Genomic DNA, 27,268 nt, shown 5'->3' with positions numbered 1-27,268 from the left:
TCAGTAGTTGTGGAGCAAGGGCCCAGTTGCTCCGCGGCATGTGGGATCTTCCCGGACCAGGGATAGAACCTGTGTCCCCTGCATTGGCAAGTGGATTCTTAACCACTGCACCACCAGGGAAGTCCCCAAATTCTGGAATCTTAATCAAATAGCTGGTGACTTCTGAAATCTTAACCAGAGACGTACATTCCTTAGCTTAATAAATGATGTATTTGGGGCTTCCCTGGTGGCGCAGTGGTTGAGAGTCCGCCTGCCGATGCAGGGGGCACGGGTTCGTGCCCCGGTCCGGGAAGATCCCACATGCTGTGGAGCGGCTGGGCCCGTGAGCCATGGCCACTGAGCCTACGCGTCCGGAGCCTGTGCTCCGCAACGGGAGAGGCCACAGCAGTGAGAGGCCCGCGTACTGGGAAAAAAAAAAAAAAAAAAAAAAAAAAAAGACATATTTGAAAAGTTTAAATTACTTTTTTCCTTTTCAAAAAAAAATTTAAAAGTACAGACTTAATATTTACATTTGCATATATATGTTATGCCAATTTATGTTTATGTTTATAGTTAAAATTATACCATACATACAGTTTTACATATTGCTTTTTTCATATAACATATGTATTTTCCTCCCCTATTAAAAATACATTCAATCACATTTTTTATATTGCTTAAGCAATAATATAGTCACACCATGTTTGTATTTTCTGTTAAGAACAGAAATCCTGAATTTCTCACATTTCTAGTTTAGCAAGAAATTCAGGAATGGATTCCATCGGCAGATTCCATTCGGGTTACCTGTGTCTTGGTATAATGTGAACAACAGCTAGTAAGGCTGTCTTCACATTCTGTGTTTCATCCTACCAGACTTGGAACTCAATTTCTTTTAGGGACTGGAAATAGCAATATATTAGCAAACAACAAAAATGTTACCATAGATTAACTTCTGGGATTTTTTTTTAATTAATTAATTAATTAATTAATTAATTTTTGCTGTGTTGGGTCTTCGTTTCTGTGCGAGGGCTTTCTCTAGTTGTGGCAAGTGGGGGCCACTCTTCATCGCGGTGCGCGGGCCTCTCACTATCGCGGCCTCTCTTGTTGCGGAGCACAGACTCCAGACGCGCAGGCTCAGCAGTTGTGGCTCACGGGCCTAGTTGCTCCGCGGCATGTGGGATTTTCCCAGACCAGGGCTCGAACCCGTGTCCCCTGCATTGGCAGGCAGATTCTCAACCACTGCGCCACCAGGGAAGCCCCTGGGATTTTTAAAATTAGAATTCTTTATGTAATAATCATGCTTCATGCAAATGAAGAAGTGCTGCTTTTCTGGGGGGAGTGGGTGCCTAGGTAATTAATAACTCATACTGAAACATGTGTTACTTTACTTGTATTCAGCAAACTTACTGTAAAAACCGAACATATTCTCTCAAACTTATCCCTCACACCAAAATAGAATTCATTATTTCTGAAGTGTCCTTTTACCCATTTTAAATGGTCCAAAATATTTTAAGAAAGGATTTTAAAATTAAGCTTCATGTTACTATGGACCCCGTCAGGTGACTCTAATAGTCTCTGATTTGAGAAGATGCAATATATTGTTCATAATAATTTAGTAAGTCAAAGCTTGCTCATTATATACATCACTCACTTACCAGGGAGATTGACTTCCATCAAGTATTTCATACACAAGATGTTTGGATGAAGATAGCAGTCTTCAGTTATGTCTGGAAAACGTGGCAAATCTAAAAATATGGCAACTTCAATTATTTTTTTATAGATATCTTCATAGTTAGGCCAAGACTGGAATGAAAAAGATAGTCAAGGTAGCAATTTTTGCAACACAAATTATTTTAAAAACTACTTTCTGATTTTAAAAGTAATATGGGGACTTCCCTGGTGGCACAGTAGTTAAGAAGCTGCCTGCCAATGAAGGGGACATGGGTTCGAGCCCTGGTCTGGGAAGATCCCACATGCCGCGGAGCAACTAAGCCTGTGCGCCACAATGACTGAGCCTGCGCTCTAGAGCCTGCGAGCCACAACGACTGAGCCTGAGCTCTAGAGCCTGTAAGCCACAACTACTGAGCCCGAGTGCCACAGCTACTGAGTCCGTGTGCCTGGAGCCCATGCTCTGCAACAAGAGAAGCCACCGTAATAAGAAGCCCATGTACCGCAACGAAGAGTAGCCCTCGCTCACAACTAGAGAAAGCCCATGCGCAGCAACAATGACCCAACGCAGCCAAAAAATAAAATAAATTAAAAAAAGTTTTTTAAGTAAAAAACAACATAAAAGTAATATGTATTCATTGAATAAAATTTGGAATGTAGAGAAAAGCACTAAGGGGAAACGCCCATAAATCCCAAATTTCCTCACCAAGCAGTTTTAAACAGTAATAGTGGTAAATTAAAATCTATCTGGCTCATAAAACTCTTACTGGCCTTACCCATGGTATAGTGAAATCATTACTTCTTGCCAATCATGGAAGAATCTGGTATACAGCTACAACCCAACTGGAGTTACAATGTCGTCATAATCACTCCAAAGCACGACTTCCCTCTCACCCTCCTTCACCGGCACCCTCTCACCAATCTTCAAATTCACAGCTAACAGATTTAGCTCAGTGTTACATAATATTCACATGCTTCTATGCGAGAGATGACACCAGGGTTTAAGTCTAATAGATAAAAATGTGCAATTCAATCTTCTATTTTCCCACATTAAGAGCCTATAAGAGTGTCTTATAGAATTCAGGAAAATCTATGAGCTAATATTAATAAATTAATTCTCTTCACTTTAAGATCACCCTTGTAGTTTATTGGGTATGCTACTTATATTTCTGCAATTTCCAAACATTCTTCTTATTAATACTACATGTAATTTTTCCTCATTTACTCATCCACTCACATAAAAATATTAAATTTAGAGTCTATTCTATGCAAGATACTTTGGGAAATATAAAGATGAATAAAGTGATCTCTTCAAGGAGTTTATACTCTAGAAAAGGGATCAGGGTACAAAAATAACTATAGAATAAGATAGAAAGTTATCGAGTACTACAAGCAAGATTTTTTTTTTAAGGCTTATGGGATTTCAGAAAAACTAACATTTCTGATACGGCAGGACCCCATTAAAACTAGGCCTAAATACAAACATTCTGAAACCTGTTTGGCAGTATCTGTTAAAGTTGAGTGTGGACATATTCTACAGCAAAGCAGCTCTAGCTACATATACCCAACAGAAATGTGCATGCAGTCCATGAAAAGACATGCACTAGAATATTCATAACACTATTTGTGAAAGTCCCAAGCTAGAAACTACCCAAATGCCATCAGCAATAGAGTAAGTACAAGAATAACTATCTAGTAAATTTTGATACAGTCTCACAGTGGAACATTATACAGCAAACAAATGAATGCTCTACATGCAACAGTATGAATGAATCTTCAAAACATAATGTTAAAAGAAGCCAGATGCAAAAGAGAATGACTCCATGTATGTAAAGTACAAAACTTAGCAACTCAGCACCGAACTTCTAGTCCATACGGTTAGAAGTCAGGAGAGTGATTGATTACTCTTGGAGTCGTGGAGGTAATGACTGCAAGTGAGCATAAGGGTGGAGCTCCTAGGGTGCTAAGGTTGTTTCCTGATCTCCGGGCTGGTTCAGGTTATGAAAATTCATCAGGTTGGGTACATGTGTGATATGTTCACTTTTCTGTAGGTATGCCTAGTTAAAAAAAAAAAAGTGGTAAGAGAGAAAGATAATATCAGTTCAATAAACTATTTTGTGTAACAGAATCACTTCATACATCGCCTTGTAGGAGAAATAATCTAACTGGCAAATTCAGAGTTGGAAAGACCTTTGAAAGTATATGGTCTAACTTTACAAAATCCCCAGCAGGTATATGTCTAGCCCTTCTTATAAATCTCCAGTGATGGGAACTCAATACCTTCCCTGAAGGTAGTCTATTCCATTTTTAACGGGTTTAATCATTAAAAAGTTCTTCCTTATTCTAAGCAAAAATCTGTTTCCCAACAATTTGTGCCAATAATACCATTATGTCATGTCTTGCCCATTTTCTAAATGTGTGAAGGTGTTTGGAAGCCAACTGAAGGAATGAGTATTTCTCTGTTAAATGTTTCTTTGGTACATTCAGCTCATATGCAATTATAAAGCACAAGGAAATGCTTTATAATGGTACAAGAGTATGCTTATAGGGACTTCCCTGGTGGTTCAGTGGTTAAGAATCCATCTTGCAATGCAGGGGAAGCTGGTTCGATCCCTAGTCTGGGAACTAAGATCCAGCACGCTGCAGAGCAACTACGTCCACGTGCCACAACTAGAGAGCCCGCACGCCGCAACTAATGAGCCTGTGCACTGCAACAAAAGATCCCGCATGCCACAACTAAGACCCGATGCAGCCAATAAATAAATAAATATTTTTTAAAAAGAGTATGCTTATAGAAAACAATCAAAGCGTTAACTATGCCTGATTTTACTTTGCCTGAGGTTACAACCTTTTTTGTATTGTATTTATTTTGATACCACTATTTCAATGTCTAAACTCAAGTTTTATGAGGAAAAAAAAGGCTTTCAATTAGCTATATTATTAACATATGATTAATCTGTAGCTGGAGAATACAAAGTAAATTTCTGTCAGTCCAAAATAGCAATGTGGCCTTTCAAGTCTTTTTTTTAAATGTTGAGATACAGTAATTCTACTTGTACACTAAAATACTATTAATTGTATTCTAATCTGTGAAATTAAAAGAGAAAAAAGGAAAACATATATTCTCAGTGACTTTTGGCAAAAGCTTTTTTCTTTATAAAATTAACTTATTTAGACATCTGCTGCATTTTGCACAAAATCTGAAGCATCTTTTCAAGTTAAAACAATTAACATTACTGACAAGATTTATGGCAACCCTAATCCTTTCAAATAATGAAGGTAGGAGATGAAATTAAGTACTTTTATCTGCAAACAAAACAAACACTAGAGCAGTGAATGTTCCCCTTTGAAAAATAACCATCTCCAAAAACCAATTTAATGGATGATAAATTCATGACAAGTAATTGCAAGGTCATTAATGAAAAGGAATCTGGTAAGCTAAAAATACTTAATATATGTATAAAACATCCACAATAACATCCGCTCCCTTCCGCCTCCAACACCACTTGAAGTGGTGGCCCAATTGTCCCTACAGGGCTGGCTATGGACTAACCTCCCTAGACATCTGCTCCTATTCCAACCAAGGCAGGCCACTCTTGAACCACTAGCTCAGCAAAGTATCCAACCTTGGGCAGAAGGCTGGGAGTACTGTTACACAGCATTGTTTTAGAGAATATGATCACAGTGTCACATTTTTCTTTCTGTCCCATTGTCCTTAGACTGGAGAGGTGAATCAGGCTCTAATTTTGACAAGATTGCAAAACATGGATATATAATAATTACAGTGAACATTTAATGACTGCGTTAGAATAGTCTTACTTTGACTTTTAGAAAATGCATGCATGTACAGAACACACCCAAGGAAAGGGTCTCATAGAAGCTGCTGGGTCTTTGTATTTTCGTTTGGCATGGGGAATCTCTGATTTATTAAGTAGAATAAGAGGACTACCAGAATCCTGTTTAAAACTTTGCATATTTAGTTAAGGTATAATAGCACTTTGTTTTATACTGGTCTTTGGTAATCTGTTAATTAGTCTTTTTTTTTTTTTTTTTGCGGTACGCGGGCCTCTCACTGTTGTGGCCTCTCCCGTTGCAGAGCACAGGCTCCGGATGCGCAGGCTCAGCAGCCACGGCTCACGGGCCTAGCCGGTCCACGGCATGTGGGATCTTCCCGGACCAGGGTACAAACCCGTGTCCCCTGCATCGGCAGGCGGACTCTCAACCACTGCGCCACCAAGGAAGCCCTAATTAGTCTACTTTTTACCTCAAATTTTTTGTAGAATAAGATGTAATAACAAAAGAATGACAGAGGCAGAGATAAGAAAACTAGTCTGTACTGCTCAAAGCACCATTACTATCAGTACCACTTGCAAGATGCTTGCATAAAATATTCCTAGATCCCACACCAGACTTAATAAATCCATCCCTAACACTAGGACTAAGAGTCTGTAGTTTAAACAAGCTCTTCACAATATTCTTGTGCGAAAAATAAAATAAAATAAAATAAAATGAAGTGGCTCTCAACCTCATTTTTCTTGTAGCCTGGAAGGGACCCTCAGATGGTTTTACTTCACAAGCTTGATAAGAGAAGCACACCCACGAATTCCAGTGATGGTTAAGACGTTGTGGGAAGCCAGGAACAAAAGAACACATCAGCTGCTTTCTATTCATGCTGCCTGGCAGTAGTAATTCTGGGAGGGAGTGGGAGTGAGGGAAACTGAGAACACCTGTTATCTTTACACTCGCCTTAATTTCCCTCAGGTCGATTTCAAACCTGTTAGATTATTACTCTAACAAAGCTTGCACAAACAATCCCAAGAGCTACACACGGCCTACAGAGCAAGATGGTGAAAAAATCTAGAGTTTGAAGACTCAGAGTGTTATCAAAACTTGATCCAACAAGACAGTCATTTGGAGAGGCTGAAAGAGTGACTGACAGCTCTGGAGGAGTCTTTTTCTTCCTTCAACCAACGGGCCCTAGTTTCACAAAGGGTGTAAGATTGCTCCAAGGCAAACTGAATCATCATGGCAAAGTGCCACGCAGTGGGTCTGGCTGAACCAGCATTACATCTTTTCTTTTTACTCATTCAGAGAGGATGCTGTTGATCAACATTCAAAATACTGGAGATGTACTTTGGAATGAATTTCCAGTTTCCTCTTTATTACTTCTTGCTGAGTCTAGTGAGGGATGATGAAATGACTAATTCTTGAGAGGATGTAGAATTACTGTCAAGGACCATGGTGGAATAACATGTATGTTACATATTAACTGTTAAGAAATTGGTCTGTGGGTTTTAAAATACATAAAAATAAAGAAATTCAAGGCTGAAAAGACAGAAGTATCCCTACTGTGTATTAAGCCATCGGCAGAATAAATTCTACCTGTAACAGAGATAAGTGTGTCTAGGTCCAACCTTGGTTCAAGCAGCAATTTGACTATTTGGTACTCCATATGGAGATGGTATCCCTGAAAAAGAATAGATTTTTAGTGTCTTCTACCAGATGACCTGAAAGATTTTTGCTAGAAGTAACTGATGCTTCAAATCAGCACCACACTTCAGAAACTTGACTCAAAAATAAAGCAGCAGAAGAGGCGGAGCCAGAAAAAGGAGGAGGAGGTTATCTTTAAATTGAAACACGGACCTCCCTCGTGGTGCAGCGGCTCAGAATCCTCCTGTCAATGCAGGGGACATGGGTTCGAGCCCTGGTCCGGGAAGGTCCCACATGTCACGGAGCAACTAAACCCATGTGCCACAACTACTGAGCCTGTGCTCTAGAGCCCAGGAGCCACAACTACTGAGCCCGCTCACTGCAACAAAGAGTAGCCCCCGCTCTCCGCAACTAGAGAAAGCCCGCATGCAGCAACCAAGACCCAACACAGCTAAATAAATGAATTAAATAAATAAATAAATTTATTTTAAAAAATAAATTAAATAAATACGGAAAATGAAACAGCTACCTACCAGGAGTTGGGAATCACAACTCAGAAAAAGATGGTTGGAAATACTAAAACTTAATTTGCACACCTGTCTCCTCTCCTGAACTTTGCTCTTAAGTCAGGGTGATGGCAGGAAGACTCAAACTCTTATGGCCCGCTTGTCAGAAGAAACAAACCACATCAATACTCTGTACTCTGTATTCCATTACCCTATGTTTTAAAGTGAGTTTTGTCAGATTTGTTGTTAGTGGGACAGAGGGGCCCACTTAATTAACAGAACAATTTAATGGAAAGAAACAGTTCACACAGGATCAAGGTTTAAGGGTCTTTAAAGCTTTTATCCCCCTTCCCTTTGATTTGTTTTTAAGGTGTGCTCAACTTTCTGGAATAACAAAACCAAAACCAAACCAAACACAGAAGAAAAACAGTCCCCAGCAGCCCACACACACAAAACCCCACTGGCATTATCTTCATCACCATCTCCGAGAACAATTGCACCCTTTTTCATTTCTGGTGGAGGTACAGCTGCTGAAGAAGCCAAGACTTAGTAGAGAAAGCTAAGACATAGAAGGAGGAAAGAAAATGCTGCCTTTGTTAATGAAAAGCTGTTTCCACTTAAAAGTTTCAACATACTATGGAATAGTGAATGCGCTTTTGTAAGCAAAGGCAAAGCATACAATGAAGAAAAGCTGCCTGTCAATTAAGTAAACAGTCATTTGAAGACATCCCAAAACTTCTCCATTTTTCTTGAAAAAGTGGGGGAGGGGAGGAAGGGAATATGGACTACTACTAGACATGGCTGAGGATGTGTCTACAAGGTATAGTAAATATGACACATAGGGCTTCTAGAGTGCTATAGATTTATTTAATTATAATACTAAGAAATCACAAGGCTGATATGTTTTTTAAAAGACCACAAGGCTATAATAAATTGTTCTAGCATGCATTAAAAATGGAGTGCTTGGGAAAGCATTTTATTGAATTTCACAAATATTCTAGTGAGTTTATTTTCCCTCATGAAGCAATGCCTTAAGACAGGTAAGGACAAGCTAGAGTTTCTGTTACACAACAGCAGGCTCTTGTGATAAACCTGATTACAATACCCTGTCAGAGGTGAACTTCCTGCTTTGCTGTTAAAAAAAAAAAAAGTCCAGTGCCTCACCCTTATTCTTAGTGTTGTTTTGAAGCAAAGATTCAGCTGAGAAAAAGCTAATGCTACATGCACCTGTTAACCCAAACTTAAAACAAGACTTCCTATTGCAAAGGAAAATTAACAAGGAATAAAAATGTCAGAAGAAATGACAAAGCACTGTAATATATTATTCACGGAGGAAGGATAAAATGAATTCCACATGCATTATGATTCACAAAACAGTTCAATTCGCATTTTTAGTCTGCTAGAATTATCTTAATGGCTGTAAATCTATCAGCAGTAGCAAAAAATACTTTTTTATATTCAAAGTCTAATCTTCTGGAAGTTTGTGGTGAATACATTATTTTATGTGAAATACAGTCTTGGTCCTGGGGATGAGGTCATTTCAGAAACATGCTGTCGACTTGCACAGACCAAGATAAACCTTATGAATAAATACGAATTTATGAACTGATGACCAACTGAACAGGAGGCAGTTATTTGTTTTGGCCCCAGGATCAGAGCTGGGAAAAACCTGAGTCCTCCTTCTTAAGATGTGCCTGTCCTCCAAATATTCTGCTGACTGTGGAATACTTATGTTCAAGTTTCACATATCTGTACTAAAGCAGCTTAAAAGCTGTTATCCAAAAGAGTAGACAATCCCCAAATAATTTTGATTTGATTTTGGCAGGGTTACGTGATTATTTTTGTAGCAGGCTAACCTTTGTCATTATTCAGTTTTCCTTAGATGAGTATAAAACTTGGTTCTCATTCCTCCTCTTGGGAAGCAGAGGTAGGGGGAGAACTGGGCTGAGCATGCTGGGTACTAGGGGTGGGTATTGGCAAGGGATCAAACTAAATCACAGATAATTCACATGAAATCACTGGTTTCACTTAGAAAACATGAGGCATGATTCTCCTAAAACAAGTATCATCAATGTAGCCTCAAACATACATTTTCTGGGCTTCCCTGGTGGCGCAGTGGTTGAGAGTCTGCCTGCCGATGCAGGGGACACGGGTTCGTGCCCCGATCCCGGAAGATCCCACATGCCGCGGAGCGGCTGGGCCCGCGAGCCATGGCCGCGGAGCCTGTGTGTCCGGAGCCTGTGCTCCGCAACGGGAGAGGCCACAGCAGTGAGAGGCCCGCGTACAGCAAAAAAAAAAAAAAAAAAAAAAAAAAAAAAACATACATTTTCTGACTAGAGTAATTTACTATTGGTTTCAGTATATTGGTGAACAGTACAAATAACTGGTAAAGATTATTTATCTCACACACTGGTTTTCATGAGTGATACTGACACACCCATAACTCCGTTTTTTAAATGTCCTTGCTTATAAGCAGAAGTTATATCCCTTACACATTTACCACTAAAATATCAGTGGAATGCTTTTTAATTTTTTCAATCAAATGCCACTATTTAATAGCCTCTGGGTATATTATATAATAAATACAAAAGAAGCAGCCTGGATGTTTACTACTTAGGTGGAAAAAAAATCCCCAACAAATCTATTTGAAATCTTCTCTAAATAAAGTGTTTAAACGAATTCTGTTTTTCAGCTATTTCAAATCACTGAACCAATAAACACAGAGCTCTTACCATGTACACACAGTTATTATATATTAGGTCTTATGTATGACAACATAGAAGCATTACACATGATCCTACTCTCAGAGAGTAGTTAGGGATGCAAGAAACGTACAAACAAACCCGACTGTCACACCTGCCAGTGTGCTCCTTCTCTAGTCCTCCCTCTGTGCCTCCCCCTCCAGAGGTAACTAGTATCCTGAATTTTGCTTACCATAAACTTATTTTTTTTAAAGTTTTATCATGCACATAAATATATTTATATAAATATATTTAGCTTAACTTCTTCTGTGAGCTTAACAAAAATGATATCATACTGTATGTAGCTTCCTAAGTCTTGCCTTTTACACTCAACAGAATGTTTCTTAGAGTCATTCCTGTTGCTTGTGGCTGTAGTTGATTCATTTTCATAGTTGTTTAATATACCATGTCTGATTATGTCACATTTTATCCGTTTTCCTGGATAGACATTCAGATTGTTTTCAGGTTTGTTGTTTTGTTTTTTCATTACCTAGCTGCCTTCTTTAGCCTTGAATCCCCAAACACAAAACTCCATCAATAGAAAACTAGTCAGGTAAATTGTGGCATATCTATACTGTGCAGCTCCTAGAAAAATAAAAAGTTAATAAGTAAATTGCAGTTATATAAGAGAATATCCCTACTCTTAGAAAATATTTAGGGATGATGGGCCATGATAAATGTAACTTACCCTCAATGATTCAGAAATAGAATTACATAGATAGATACATAGATAGATACATAGATAGGGAAGAACAGCACAAAGGATAAAATAAAATATTAACAAGAGTTGAATCTGGGTAAAGGATATATTTTTATTTTTGCAGCTTTTCTATAAATCTAAAATTATTCCAAAATAAAAAGTTTATTGAAAAAAAAGCTCTCTAAGATACAAGTGAAAAAGGTAAAGTGCAATAGTTACTGTTACCAAGACATAATCTCATATATTTTTATGCTTACACTTTCTATCAAAATCTCTACAAGAAACCACTCCCCTATTTTACATACCTCTGTCCCCTCAACTCAAGATTAATTTAAAAATAGTCAACAAGAGATTATTACTAGGCAAGTATTTCATAACACTCAGCTAAAAAGCATCTGAATATTGACTCTATTTCTAAATGTCTAAAAATGAGTATTTAGAACAATTCTGTTTCTGCCCTTAAAGGATTAACTACTATGGGAAACTACTACGGGAATTGACTTCCCATGATAAACACAGAACTGGAAAAAATATATGAAACAACAGTTTTAGGCATCGGATAACAGGAAGCACAGGACTATACAATCGCTGAGAGAAGAGAAACAAATGGCCCCAGATTACTGCCTGGAGGCAGTCTCCAAGCTGTACTGCAGGGAGCAGGGAGTGAAACAGGGCCCAGTGGTCTTGCTGAGTTAAGCAGAGAGAGATTAGAGTTCCTGGAAGCTGAGGTGGCTATAATTTGCAGGCAGAGTACCAATGAGGATAAAACTGCAGAGAGAGAACTCTGGAGGTCTGCAAAGGGGTCCTCTCAAGTCTTTGGCTGAGTACCAATCTGTGCATGTGTGAGAAAAAACCCGAGGCCAGGGGAGAAAAAAAAATCATTGGATTTTTCCAATGAATCCAAACAATTCTCAGAGTTTGCATAAGGCACCAGCTGGAGTGGAAAGACTTCATAATACTGGGGGCTCTGGGTAGAGTCTTCCAAAGTGACATGCCTTAGTAGCGGGGCTTCCTTAGTCTCACAATATAGGCTCTGGAACAGCCATTAAAAAAACAAGCTTCTAAATGATCAAACTGATATCTAAGTTACCTAATCATACACCAGAACAAAAATCCAGTATTCAGCAACACAAAATTCACACTGTCTGCATCCAATCAAAATTACCAGGAATGCAAAGCAGGAAAATATGGCACATAATCAGGAGATAAATCAATCAACAGAAACAGACCCAGAAATAACAGAGATAACAGAATTAATAGACGATAACCTTAAAGCAACTACTGTAAATATTGTCAATAAACTGGAGGATGTAAAAGAAAACATAAACATAATGAAGGAAACGAAAAAGATAAGACTAAAATGGAACTTCTAGAAATGAAAAATAGAGAATCTGAAATGAAAAAATTACTAGATGGGTTTAACAGCGAATTAAGACATTCAAGAAGTAAAGATCAGTGAATCTGAAGATATCATCGTAGAAACTATCCAAAACAAAACACACTGAGGAAAAGAAAAAGAACAGAAGCCTTAGTGAGCTGTGGTCTAACATGTAGTTGGAAGGAAGGAAGGAGAGAAGGAAGGAAGAGAAAGGAAGGGAAGGGAAGAGAAAGGAAGAGAAGAGAAATCAGACAGTCCTGTAGAAAGAAACATTTTTAAAGTGCTGAAGGAAAAGTACAAACCCAGAATTCTATACTAGTGAAAATGTTTTTTCAAAAATGAAGGCAAAACAAAGTCATTTTTAGACCAAAAAATGCCAGAAGAATTCACTGCCAACATATCTGTACTATAAGAAATGTTACAGGACATTTTTAGACAGGAAGAGTGCCAGAAATGGCAAAATGTGGGTAAATATGAAGTAGTTCTTCTCATTTTAATTTCTTAAAAAGATAAACAACTTTTTAAAGCAAAAATAATTCCGACGCATTGTGGAATATCTAACAGGTAAAGATAAAATGTTTAACACTAAGGGACAGGAGGAGGGAAGTGGAAATATATATATTCTTGTAAGGGTCTTACACTATAGATGTACTGGTATATTATTGAGGCAGACTGTGGTACGTTAAAGATGAATTTTATAAACTCTAGAACAATCTCTTAAAAAAATAGAGGTATGGTTAATAAATCAATAGTAGAGATAAAATGGAATCATAAAAAAATCTTAATTCAAAAAAAGCAGTAAAAGAAGAAACAAGAAATTAAGACTAGATGGCACAAATAATAGTAAGATGGTAGAAAAACAGAACAAAAGACCATACAATGAGTAAAAGGCCTAAAGCACTGTAGTTCCAAGTCTGAGACTACCACCTGCATGACCTTGGCAAATCATTCTACCTGTCTGAGGTGTTTACTCACATGTAAAATTGGGAAGATGGTGAACCATACTCATGCAGGGGTTTAGTAAGGATCATAAATGTCTCCTGAATTAAACTGAAAACAATGTGAAGGTAGTGAAGGTTAGGAAAGCCTATGAAAATAATTCCTTAAGTGGGTAAATGGAGGATAATATTTAATATATATTTAGTACACTGAAAACCTTCTGATGAAGAGCACAGGGAAAATAACCTTTGAGTACTATAAATAGTGATAAAGACTCATAATTAAAAGGACAGAAGCGCTGCCATTGGAGACATCTGAAAAGAGATCTAAAAGAAGACTAACACAAGCAAAGGACTTAAGATAGTGCCTCCTGAGGGACTTCCCTGGTGGACCAGTGGTAAAGAATCCACCTTCCAATGCAGGGGATGCGGGTCTGATCCCTGTTCAGTGAACTAAGATCCCACATGCTGCGGGGAAACTAAACCCATGTGCTGCAACTACTGAGCTCATGCACCTCAACTAGAGAGCCCACGTGCCGCAAACTACAGAGCCCACACACCCTGGAGCCTGCGCCACAACTAGAGAGAGAAAACCCACACACCACAATTAGAGAGAAGACTGCACGCTGCAGTGAAAGATCCTGCATGCCTCAATGAAGATCCTACGTGCCACAACTAAGACCTGACGCAGCCAAAAATTTAAAAACAAACAAAATAAATAAATAAATAAAATATATGCCTCTTGAAACAACATAATAACTTTCATCTCTTCTCTCCAAAGCAACATAGTGTGCAAATAACAACAAAAAATACTGTTTTTTAAATTTGGAATTACCTAAAGGTCTCTATATAAAACTTTTAGTCTCAACAATACACCTATTTGCAATGCACACACCTAACATTATAGCTGTATTTTGAGGATTGCGTAACCTAAAGGATTAGATGTAGCCACATAAGGAAAACAAAAAATAATAATTCTACTCTTCATTAAATTATGACTAATGTCCATATTTCAATAGAACAAAAACTAGATGACATTTTTAAAACTCCAACACCAAATAAGTCAGGAGAGGAATATAAATCACCAAATTACTCTTGTGTCTTATAAGTGACTACAAAGTAAAAAGAAAATAACATACCTCTATAGCAAAGATTCCTTTGTCACGCCCATATAATTTCATCTCTTCTGGAAAATGCTGAAAAGCATTTATATAAGGAATATGTTCCTCTTCAACGAATCTATATTTTTAAAAAGAGTTCCAATAAAAGATATGTACTGATTTGGCAAAGTAAACAAAAGAGGTAAAAATGTATTTCAAAGACAAGGTAAGAATCAGTTGAGTATACTGTATATCCTACATATATGTAAGGATAATTAATCTGAAAATATCTATTATTCTCTGTACCCTTGTGTGGAGAAAACATTTAGTTGATTAATAATCTCGTAAGTTTCTGCCCCAATAGACAAAATATTTCTAAAAAGTGTGTTTATCTTATTTGTCAATTTACCACCAGGCTTGCAGACATGGCATTCCTTCCTCCTATGCCTAGCTCCTCTCACATGATTAGCTCCTACTCATCTCTTAAATCACTTATTCAGCGAGATCTTCCTTGATCCCTGTTTTCCTTGTTTGAATACCTCCTTGCCCACCATTCGGTCTCCAGTACCTATGACAGTGCACGGTAGGTGCCTGTCACTGGAAGAACCATTAAACAAAGGAACATTTGTTCACCACTCCATCTCAATGTCTGGTACATAGGAGCTGATCAAATATTTTGAGTAAATTATTGAGTTTGAAGAAATTAGCACATATATATAAACAAACACTCATACATACTTATTTACAATTCATTCATTCGTTCAACAGCAATTTATTGAGTACTATATACCCAACACTATTCTAGGCTGGGGGATACAGCAGTGAACAAAACAGTAAAATATTCTTGTTCCCATGGAGTTTACATTCTAGTGAAAAGAGAAAGATGACAAAACAAATAAGTGAAATTTATAGTATGTCAGATAGGAAAAAACAGTAAGAAGAAAAATAAAGTAGAGAAGAATAGAGAAAGAAGGATGGGCACAGACTAACAGCATCCCATATACCCCTCCTAACCAACAAACCACTACTCCAGGCACATCCCCTGGAAACAGTCTCTACTTATAATATTATACTTTTCAAAAGTTTCAATCTGTGACAGACTGGAAATTTAACAAATTGGCTCTTCATTACAGGTAATTTAAGAAGCACTGCATTAGAGGAAAGTTGTGTCTGCCTGTAAAACATATCCTGAACCCCTTCACCTCGTTCCATTTCTATTACCACCACCCTCACCCAAGCCACTACCCTCTTGCTTTAAGTATAGAAAAGATCACCTGGTCTCCCTGCTTCCACCTGTGCCTGCCTAGAATCCACTTTCCTCACAGGTGCCCGAGTGATCTTGAAAACATTAATCAGATTATGTGTCTCCTGCTAAAATCTTCCAGGGGCTTTACTATCACACTTAAAGCCAGACTCCCAGTGGGAATGGGGTTTCCTTTTGGAGTGATGAATATATCCTGGAAATAGAGGTGATGGTTGCACAACCTTGTGAATATACTGAAAACCACTGACTTGTACACTTTAAAAGGGTGAGTTGTATTGTATATGGACTATACCTCCAAAAAAAAAAAAAAAAAATCCAAACTCCTAACTTGGCTTACAGAGACCTCCATCCGGCCGCTGTTTATTATCTCCCTGTCCTCATCTTCCTGCTCCTCCTCCACGTTCTTACTCCCATCACTTTAGCTTCCTCGGCTCCTTGATCACACAGAGCCTGAAACTGCTTTAGAGCCTGGCACTAGCAGCCTCCCTGTACCTGGAATGCGTGTACTTCAGATATTCAGCTGCTGGTTCTATTTTCAGTCAGAGTGCAGCTTAAACTCCGCCTTCTCAGGGAGGCCTTCCCTACTAACCCATCTAAAGTAGCCAACTGGTCATTCTCTATCACATCATCCTACTTCAATCTTCTGAACAGCACTTCACTGTCCGATCGTTTTTTATTTGTGTATTTGCACATCTGTTTCCTCCTCTAAAACTTCACGAGAGCAGGGACTTGATCTGTATATGGTTCACAACTGTATTTCAGGCGTCTAGACTCTAGAACAACACCTGTGTATAGTAGGTATTCAATGAATGTTTGTGGAACAAATACATGTTGGCTATTTTTATTTATTATTATTGTTATTGTTAGGTAGGTAGGGTTCTTTAAAGGCTATCTAAGGGTTATGAATTTATCCTAAGGACTACGGATGCTGCTAAAGGATTTAAACAGGGAAGGGACATGCAGGATCAGTATAAAATGTATGGGTATTGGGGCCAGGCTAATAATGTATTCCCTTCAAATCAATGTTCTTTAAGTAGTTTTTCAATAGTAGTTCTCAAACTTTAGCATCCATTAGAATCCCCTGGAGGGCTTATTAAAACAGAGACTACCAGGCCCTGTCCCCAGAGTTTCTGATTCAGAAGGTTAGAATGGGTCCAAGAATTTACATTTCTAACAAATCACCGGGTGATGCTGACGCTGTTGTTCGCGAGACTACACTTTGAGAAGAACCTGTGACTTAGAGCTCTTTTCTAAGAAAAGCAGAGAAAGGGGATCAGTGGTGAAGTCTCTTCTCCTATTGCTCCAAGCAGTTAAACTGGGTCCCAAATTCGTATGTCCCACAGAGCAAAATAAAAGCCCTCCAGCTAACTAGATCTAATCTCCTCGAAGGGAATTCCCCTCGGAGGGGGAAGGGAGGAAAGAGGGAGGAAAGGAAAGAGGGAGACAGAGGGGTGGGGAGAGAGGCAGAAGGAGAGTGGGGAGAGAGAGACAGACAGACAGACAAAGGTGCAGGATCTTACCCCATCCTTCCAACCACACACAATATTCTCCCTGAGAGGAATTTTCGGGCAAATATTACTTTCTCCATCTTGTGAGATTTCTAGGAGAGTTGCATTACCCCCTTACAGACGGCCCTGCGCAGGATGGCTAACCCTGTTATCCAGCTCCAGTGACATGATTAGACTGCTGTTTCTATTACGATCCCTCTGGTTTTCAGGAGGAAATGGACAGGGGTGGCACAAGACTCACTTGGAAGGCTGCTAAGTAACCCAGGTGAAGATAGAGGGAATCAGGGAAAAATCGTTGGAGAGTTATTTTGGAAGTATAATTGAGAGGACATAATGATTAACTCTACGTAGAGAGAGGAAAGAGTCAAGGATGAGCCTCAGGTGGCTTATGGGATGCAACGTGGTGCAGGTATTTACGAAGAAAAGAAACACTAGAGGAGGAGCTGGACTGAGGAGAAAGATGATGAAGGAGTGTCCAGAAGGCAGGTGAATATATGAATATATGGGTCTGGCCCTCAGTAGACAAGTCTGGGCTGGAAATCCAGATTTGGGAATCATCATCATATAGATGGTAATTAAAGCCTTGGGAAAGGATGAGATCACCCAATGAGGGCATACAGAACAAGATGAGGTTTCTATTTATTTATTTATTTATTTTATTTTTTGGCTGTGTTGGGTCTTCACTGCTGTGCATGGGCTTTCTCTAGTTGTGGTGAGTGGCAGCTACTCTTCGTTGCAGTGTGCAGGTTTCTCATTGTCGCGGCTTCTCTTGTTGCAGAGCACGGGCTCTAGGCACGCAGGCTTCAGGAGCTGTGGCACGTGGGCTCAGTAGTTGTGGCTTGCGGGCTTTAGAGCTCAGGCTCAGTAGTTGTGGCATGTGGGCTTAGTTGCTCTGTGGCATGTGGGATCTTCCTGGGCCAGGGCTCGAACCCGTGTCCCTTGCACTGGCAGGCAGATTCCTAACCACTGTGCACCAGGGAAGCCCCAAGGTTTTTAGCTTAACAGTAAAATTCACTGAATCATGGACTCTCTGCATGTACTGCTTTTTGTGTTTTCTTTTAAACATCTTTATTGGAGTATAATTGCTTTACAATGGTATGTTAGTTTCTGCTGTGTAACAAAGTGAATCAGCTATACCAACACTTATAACCCCATACCCCCTCCCTCTTGCGTCTCCCTCCCACCCTCCCTATCTCACCCCTCCAGGCGGTCACAAAGCACGAGCTGATCTCCCTGTGCTATGTGGCTGCTTCCCACTAGCTATCTATTTTACATTTGGTAGTGTATGTATGTCCATGCCACTCTCTCACTTCGTCCCAGCTTACCCTTCCCCCTCCCCGGGTCTTCAAGTCCATTCTCTAGGTCTGTGTCTTTATTCCTCTCCAGCCCCTAGGTTCTTCAGAACCTTTTTTTTTTTTATATTCCATATATATGTGTTAGCATACAGTATTTGTTTTTCTCTTTCTGACTTACTTCACTCTGTATGACAGACTCTAGGTCCATCCACCTCACTACAAATAACTCAATTTCGTTTGTTTTTATGACTGAATAATAGTCCATTGTATATATGTGCCACATCTTCCTTATCCATTCATCTGTCGATGGACACTAAGGTTGCTTCCATGTCCTGTGGTCAGCAATGAACACTGTGGTACATGACTCTTTTTGTTTGTTTGTTTGTTTTTTTAAAGATCTAGTCATCTGTTCATTATTCTTCATTTCTACTTTTTTCTTTTTTTTTTAATTTTATTTATTTATTTATTTATTTATTTATTTTATTTTTTGGCTGTGTTGGGTCTTCGTTTCTGTGCAAGGGCTTTCTCTAGTTGCAGCAAGTGGGGTCCACGCTTCATCGTGGTGCGCGGGCCTCTCACTATCGCGGCCTCTCTTGTTGGGAGCACAGGCTCCAGACGTGCAGGCTCAGTTGTTGTGGCTCATGGGCCTAGTTGCTCCATGGCATGTGGGATCTTCCCAGACCAGGGCCCGAACCCGTGTCCCCTGCATTGGCAGGCAGATTCTCAACCACTGCACCACCAGGGAAGCCCCACATGATTCTTTTTTAATTATGGTTTTCTCAGGGTATAAGACCAGTAGTGGGACTGCTGCGTCATATGGTAGCTCTGTTTTTAGTTTTTTAAGGAACCTCCATACTGTTATCCATAGTGGCTGTATCAATTTACTTTCCCACCAACAGCGCAGGAGGGTTCCCATTTCTCCATACCCTATCCAGCATTTACTGTTTGTAGATTTTTTGATGATGGCCATTCTGACTGGTGTGAGGTGATATCTCATTGTAGTTTTGATTTGTATTTCTCTAATGATTAGTGATGTTGAGCATCCTTTCATGTGTTTGTTGGCTATCTGTATATCTTCTTTGGAGAAATGTCTATTTAGGTCTTCTGCCCATTTTTGGACTGGGTTGTTTGTTTTTTTGATATTGAGCTGCATAAGCTGCTTGTATATTTTGGAGATTAATCCTTTGTCAGTTGCTTCATTTGCAAATATTTTCTCTCATTCTGAGGGTTGTCTTTTCTTCTTGTTTATGGTTTCCTTTGCTGTGCAAAATCTTTTAAGTTTCATTAGGTCCCATTTGTTTATTTTTGTTTTTATCTCCATTTCTCTAGGGGGTGGGTCAAAAAGGATCTTGCTGTGATGTATGTCAAAGAGTGTTCTGCCTATGTTTTCCTCTAAGGGTTTTATAGTGTCTGGCCTTATATTTAGGTCTTTAATCCATTTTGAGTTTATTTTTGTGTATGGTGTTAGGGAGTGTTCTAATTTCATTCTTTTACATGTAGCTGTCCAGTTTTCCCAGCACCACTTATTGAAGAGGCTGTCTTTTCTCCATTGTATATTCTTTTTTTTTTTTTTTTTTTTTTTTTTTTGCGGTATGCAGGCCTCTCACTGTTGTGGCCTCTCCCGTTGCAGAGCACAGGCTCCAGATGCACAGGCCCCGTGGCCATGACTCACGGGCCCAGCTGCTCCGCGGCATGTGAGATCCTCCTGGACCGGGGCACGAACCCGTGTCCCCTCCATCGGCAGGCGGACTCTCAACCACTGCGCCACCAGGGAAGCCCTCCATTGTATATTCTTGCCTCCTTTATCAAAGATAAGGTGACCATATGTGTGTGGGTTTATCTCTGGGCTTTCTATCCTGTTCCATTGATCTATCTTTCTGTTTTTGTGCCAGTACCATACTGTCTTGATTACTGTAGCTTTGTAGTATAGTCTGAAGTCTGGGAGCCTGATTCCTTCAGCTCCATTTTTCTTTCTCAAGACTGCTTTGGCTATTTGGGGTCTTTTGTGTTTCCATGGAAATTGTGAATTTTTTTGTTCTAGTTCTGGGAAAAATGCCGTTGGTAGTTTGATAGGGATTGCACTGAATCTGTAGATTGCTTTGGGTAGTATAATCATTTCCACAATGTTGATTCTTCCAATCCAAGAACATGGTATATCTCTCCATCTGTTTGTATCATCTTTAATTTCTTTCATCAGTGTCTTATAGTTTTCTGCATACAGGTCTTTTGTCTCCTTAGGTAGGTTTATTCCTAGGTATTTTATTCTTTTTGTTGCAATGCTAAATGGGAGTGTTTCCTTAATTTCTCTTTCAGACTTTTCATCATTAGTGTATAGGAATGCAAGAGATTTCTGTGCATTAATTTTGTATCCTGCTACTTTACCAAATTCATTGACTAGCTCCAGTAGTTTTCTGGTAGCATCTTTAGGATTCTCTATGTATAGTATCATGTCATCTGCAAACAGTGAGTTTTACTTCTTCTTTTCCGATTTGGATTCCTTTTATTTCTTTTTCTTCTCTGACTGCTGTGGCTAAAACTTCCAAAACTATGTTGAATAATAGTGGTGAGAGTGGTCAACCTTGTCTTGTTCCTGATCTTAGTGGAAATGGTTTCAGTTTTTCACCACTGAGAACACTGTTGGCTGTGGGTTTGTCATATATGGCCTTTATTATGTTGAGATAAGTTCCCTCTATGCCTACTTTCTGGAGTGTTTTTATCATAAATGGGTGTTAAATTCTGGTTTCAATTTCATTGCTTGTGATTGGTCTGTTTATATTTTCTATTTCTTCCTGGTTTAGTCTCAGAAGGTTGTGCTTTTCTAAGAATGTGTCCATTTCTTCCAGGTTGTCCATTTCATTGGCATACAGTTGCCTGTAGTAATCTCTCACGGTCCTTTGTATTTCTGCAGCGTCAGTTGTTACTTCTCCTTTTTCATTTCTAATTCTATTGATTGGAATCTTCTCCCTTTTTTTCTTGATGAGTCTGGCTAATGGTTTATCAATTTTGTTTATCTTCTCAAAGAACCAGCTTTTAGTTTTATTGACCTTTGCTATCATTTCCTTCATTTCTTTTTCAGTTATTTCTGATCTGAGCTTTATGGTTTCTTTCCTTCTGCTAACTTTGGGTTTTGTTTGTTCTTCTTTCTCTAATTGCTTTAGGTGTAAGGTTAGGTTGTTTGAGATTTTTCTTGTTTCTTGAGGTAGGATTGTACTGCTATAAACTTCCCTCTTAGAACTGCTTTTGCTGCATCTCATAGGTTTTGGGTCGTTGCATTTTCATTGTCATTTGTTTCTAGGTATTGTTTGATTTCCTCTTTGATTTCGTCCCTGATCTCTTGGTTATTTAGTAGTGTATTGTTTGGCCTTCATGTGTTTGTATTTTTTACAGTTTTTTTCATGTAATTGATATCTAGTCTCATAGCGCTGTGGTTGAAAAGATACTTGATACAACTTCAGTTTTCTTAAATTTATCAAGGCTTGATGTGTGACCCAAGACATGATCTATCCTGGAGAATGTTCCATGAGCATTTGAGAAGAAAGTGTATTCTGTTGTTTTTGGATGGAATGTCCTGTAAATATCAATTAAGTCCATCTTGTTTCATGTATCATTTAAAGCTTGTGTTTCCTTATTTATTTTCATTGTGGATGATCTGTCCATTGGTTAAAGTCCCCTACTATGACGGTGTAACTGTGAATTTCCCCTTTTATGGCTGTTAGCATTTGCCTTATGCATTGAGGTGCTCCTATGTTGGGTGCATAAGTATTTACAATTGTTATACTTCTTCTTGGATTGATCCCTTTATCATTATGTAGTGTCCTTCTTTGTGTCTTGTAATAGTCTTTATTTTAAAGTCTATTTTGTCTGATATGAGAATTGCTACTCCAGCTTTCTTTTGATTTCCATTTGCATGGAATATCTTTTTCCATCCCCTCACTTTCAGTCTGTATGTGTCCCTAGGTCTGAAGTGGGTCTCTTGCAGACAGCATATATACGGGTCTTGTTTTTGTATCCATTCAGCCAGTCTATGTCTTTTGGTTGGAGCATATTTACATTTAAGGTAGTTATCGATATGTATGTTCCTATTACCATTAATTGTTTTGGGTTTGTTATTGTAAGTCTTTCCCTTGTGTTTCCTGCCTAGAGACGTTCCATTACCATTTGTTGTAAAGCTGGTTTGGTGGTGCTGAATTCTCTTAACTTTTGTTTGTCTGTAAAGGTTTTAATTTCTCTGTCGAATCTGAATGAGATCCTTGCTGGGTAGAGTAATCTTGGTTACAGGTTTTTCCCTTTCATCACTTTAAATATGTCCTGCCACTCCCTTCTGGCTTGCAGAGTTTCTGCTGAAAGATCAGCTCTTAACCATATGGGGATTCCCCTGTATGTAATTTGTTGCTTTCCCTTGCTGCTTTTAGTATTTTTTCTCTGTATTTAATTTTTGACAGTTTGAGTAATGTGTCTTGGCGTGTTTCTCCTTGGATTTATCCTGTATGGGACTCTCTGCGCTTCCTGGACTTGACTGACTATTTCCTTTTCCGTATTAGGCAAGTTTTCAACTTGCATGTACTGTTAATCACATCTGAGAAAAGCCTTGTTATTTGGTTGATGTGGCCAAATTCAAAGGCACTATCCTCATTTACCAGAGGCATTTTATTCAATCAAAGGGCCTAGCACCTATAATGAGGATGATGATGAAGGAAACACAAACAAGAATAACCAGCAGTGAGTTCTTATTATGTGCCAGGCACTATGTGCTTTTCATGTAGTACTAATTATTGAAAGTAGTCTTAAACCCTCTGAGGTAGATATTCTTATTAGCCTCCTTTTACCAATGAGGAAACAGAGGAAGAGAGAAATTAAATAAATTACTCAGGGTCCTATAACACATAAGTGGCAGAGCCAGGATTTGAACCCAGGACTCTGGTTCTAAATCTGTGCTCTTAAAATCACTCTACACACTAAAAAAACCCTCAAATGTTATTATTTAGAACACATATTAAGCAAGGGAAAATTAACACATTAATGATTTTGGCACATCTTCTATTTAATGAGAAATTCTTACACAGAACGCCATAATTTATTCATTAACTATAAAACGCGGCAGATTACCTTGAAAAATGTAAATGCTGACTATCTACATAACAGGTTCTTTTAATAGCTTTGTTTTAAATTTTGGCTTATAAACACAACCTATATTTTAGCTCTTAACAATACCAATGTATGCTTTTGTGTAACTACTAATAACATTTGCCAATGTAAAGGTCATCTGTTCATCTTCTCTCTCAAAAATGAAAAACACTTAATAATACTACTCAGGTAATTAAATGTCACTTTTCATCTTCAAAGCACTTTACTCACATTAGATAATTAATTTTCTAATACCCCATTGTAAGATTAATAGTATTATTTCCACTACATAAATAAGGAAACCAAGGAGATGAATTATTAGCCCAAGGAGAATTAAATTTCAGTTAGAATTCAGACTGCCCAACCTTTCCCTTCCTTAATTTAAGCCTCCTTGTAAAATCCAAAATAACCAAGGTTGTCTCCTAGCGCACACAGGTAGTCAGCAGAAGCACCGTTATATGAGAGGCCCAGCTCACCTCAGAAGGTCCGCAAGAGTGATTGTCTCCCTCTGCCAAAGCAGTGACAGGTAGCAGAAAGCTAGCGTCCGTGGCACAGTCATCTTCACAATTCCCTTCTCCTTTCGCAGTGAATACTCAACTCCGTCAAGAGATCCAGAACAGACAGATGCCGTTTCTAAAAGGACAAAGGGAGATTTTTAAAAGTACAAGCAACCATTTTGGACAACAAAGAAGAAAAAGAGCAAAATCCAAAGAGGTATTTTAAATATCTTTAGATTACTGATATAATCTTTACAAAGAACAATTTGGCAATAAAGAGCAATAACGATTCAGAAGAAAATTTGGTTCTTTGTGGGAGTTGGATGAGCTGAGATTCCAAGGAGGGATTTGTCTTGTTTGAAGTTTTGTATAGTTAACAGGAACAATTTTCAAATAAATAAAAGGACAAACAATTACAAAGCCAAAAATGTGTAATTCCTTTGAGTCACACCTCAACTCACATGTCCCCTTCTCTGAGAGGCTCTCTAAACACTGGCTAAGGCAACGCCCCCTCCCACTCCCATCCTCCAGGCATCCTCCCCCACGGGGCATTATTCCATCCTCAACTCACTCATTCCACAAATACTTATCCACCGCATTCTTTGTGCCACTCCTCTAGCTCTGGGGAAATGACAGTGTACAGTCTCTCATCTCTCCTAAAACCTATATACTAGTAGTGAGAGACAGTAAATAAACGCCCCCCCCACAAAAATTTGCAGACAGTGGTTAAGCACAACACAGACGACTAGCACTGGAGCGGCATACAAAATGATGGGAAGGGAAGAGACGTGCTATTTTACACAGGTGGTCAGAGAAGCCTCTTTGGGAAAGTGACATCTGAGCAGAGACCTGAATGAAATCAGAGAATGAGTCTTAAGGATCTGGATAGGAACACCAAGTACATTAGCAGAGTCAACCTGAAGGAACATCAAGGAAGCCAGTGTGGCGAGAGCACCACGGGTGAGGAGAAAGTGTTAAGACATGACAGGAGAGAGTAAGAACCATATTGGTTCAAAGGGCTTTGCTGGTCATGATTTGTACTTTAGATTTTCTTCTAAGTACATAAGAAGTTTCCGGAGAGTTTTAAATAGAAGAGCTACATGATCTCATTTATGGTTTTAAAAGGTTCCTCTGGCTGCTATGAAGAGTGGAGCTGGGGAGGGCACATGGTAGACCACGATTCCAGGTCGACAACGACGGGCACTTGTACTGGAGTGGCGACCCTACAGATGGTGAGAAGCGGCTGGATTCTGGACATATCTTGAAAGCAGAGTCAAGAGGATTTACTGATGGACTGGATGTGAAGTATGAGAAAAAAAAGAGAAGACAAGTAGGATTCTAAGGGTTTGGGACTGAGCAACAAGAAGAATGGAGATGCCAGTTACTGAGACGAGGAAGATGGCAAAAGATCAGGTTTGACAAGAGAAATCAAGATATCAGAATTGCACAAGTGTAAGATTTTATGAAGCATACAAACAGAAGTGTTGAGTAGGTAGCTGAATATAAAAAATCCTATAGTTGAGAGGATGGGCAAGAGATAGGAATTTTAGGGTTGTCAGGATATAACTGGTGTTTAAAGTAAGGAGTGAGGGTAGATTAAAAAAGCAGGATGAGGAATGACCCTGAGAAACTCCAGCCTTTCTTGGGCAAAACCTCTCCAAATTATCCCTCAAAATCCCCTTTTCCAAATCCTGTAAATCCTTTCTTCATCGCATTTATCAGGAACTGAACTGTCCTTTCTCGTGGTTGCATTTACTGTCAGCACCTCCCGGTACAGTCAAGCAGCCTGAGGACAGTCTTGCTCACCACTGCATCCACAGAGCTCAGAACAGTCTCTAGCATGGAAAAGGAACCCAATAAATATTCGGTGACAAACGGTCTAGCAGTTCTACTTCTCAGATTTCATCCTAGTGAAATGATTTTAAAAACACGCAAAGATTCAGGGTCAAGGCATGTTGTGGCAACCCTGTTTATAATAAGACAAAAATTTCAAACAACCAAGTGACTGGAATAGAAATGTAATTAAGTAACTCCATGCAAGGGGGCAGTCCATAACAATTTACACAATGCTTTAGATCAGTGGTTCTCAAGGTACAGACCCTGGAGCAGGTATATTAGCATCACCTGAGAACTTACTAGAGCCGCAAATGATCGAACCTACCAGTCTGTGGTTTAACAAGCCCTCCAGGTGATTCTGGTGGATGCTAAAGTTTGAAGACTACTGTTTTAAAGGAATATACAAGGACACAGATTTCCATAAAATATTATGTTAAAACCTTCTATATATATTATATATATAACAACATGTAGGGACTTCCAGTTAAGATGGCAGATTGAAAACATACATTAGGCTCTGTTCTGTCGCACTTCAATTATAAAGAAATTTTCAAAAGATATAAATACAAGAACAAATAACATGGAAAAGGAGACAACAGCAATAAAATTTTAAAAGCTGGAAAGCAAATGGATGGATGATTATTGCCTTAGCAGTGCTGAGAAAGCTGGATTCACAGCCAGCAGTGGGGGAAGCCAGAAATCAATCTAATTTTCCCCTGGGGACCTCTAAAGAAAGCTCAGGAATCCATTAAACCAGGTACCCCTGGAAACTGAGTGAAGTAGGACTAATACTGGGAGGATAGCTTGAAAGTCCTATTAAGAAGAAGTTAGGCACCCAGACTTCCCCCCAGACTCCATGCGGCCAAATGGCTGCTCCCCAATCTTGCCAGAACATTGGAAGTTTCTCCTCTAGAGACAGTAAAACAAAGGGCTCTCTGGGATAGGGCGTCAGTCACATACACAGTTGAAGCAGGGGTATCTTACTGAAAACAGGAGGATTAAGAGAACATTTACATATTGAGTACTGAGACAACTCCCTCCTCCCCCGAGGCCTTTTTCCCACCCAGTTCCCAGAACAGTCAGGGTTACAACCTCCAAATGGAAAATCTGATCAGCTAAGGGGGAAAAAAAATTAAAGATGACAATGCTGAAGGTTCACTAAGAAAATAAACCGAGCAGAGCTGACAAGATTAATCACAGGTACAAAGTTTCAATCAACTTTTCAATCTCCATTCTTAAACAGGACTAGCCTTCTTAGGCTTGCTAAACACTTGAAGAAATCCTCTAATATAAACAGGCAAGGC

General features: G+C 39.1%; 1 protein-coding gene across 3 annotated transcripts in view; it reads right to left on the bottom strand.

Moving 5' to 3' along the window:
- Positions 1–27,268, bottom strand: part of TAF1B (TATA-box binding protein associated factor, RNA polymerase I subunit B) — a 59,508-nt gene that overhangs the window by 17,032 nt on the left and 15,208 nt on the right. For 2 of the 3 annotated variants that reach the window (XM_060117132.1, XM_060117133.1), the window contains 3 exons: positions 24,108–24,264; positions 14,480–14,579; positions 1,635–1,782 (listed from right to left, as the gene is read on the bottom strand). In XM_060117132.1, the coding sequence (XP_059973115.1) occupies positions 1,635–1,782; positions 14,480–14,579; positions 24,108–24,264 (405 nt within the window). Of the gene's footprint in view, positions 1–1,634; positions 1,783–10,822; positions 10,910–14,479; positions 14,580–24,107; positions 24,265–27,268 lie in introns of those variants that run through there. The other variant, XM_060117134.1, reaches the window with a different exon arrangement.

The sequence above is a fragment of the Mesoplodon densirostris genome, chromosome 14 (assembly GCF_025265405.1).
Source record: "Mesoplodon densirostris isolate mMesDen1 chromosome 14, mMesDen1 primary haplotype, whole genome shotgun sequence".
Classification (NCBI taxonomy): Eukaryota; Metazoa; Chordata; class Mammalia; order Artiodactyla; family Ziphiidae; genus Mesoplodon; species Mesoplodon densirostris.
This window is presented reverse-complemented; position numbering and strand designations above follow the sequence as displayed.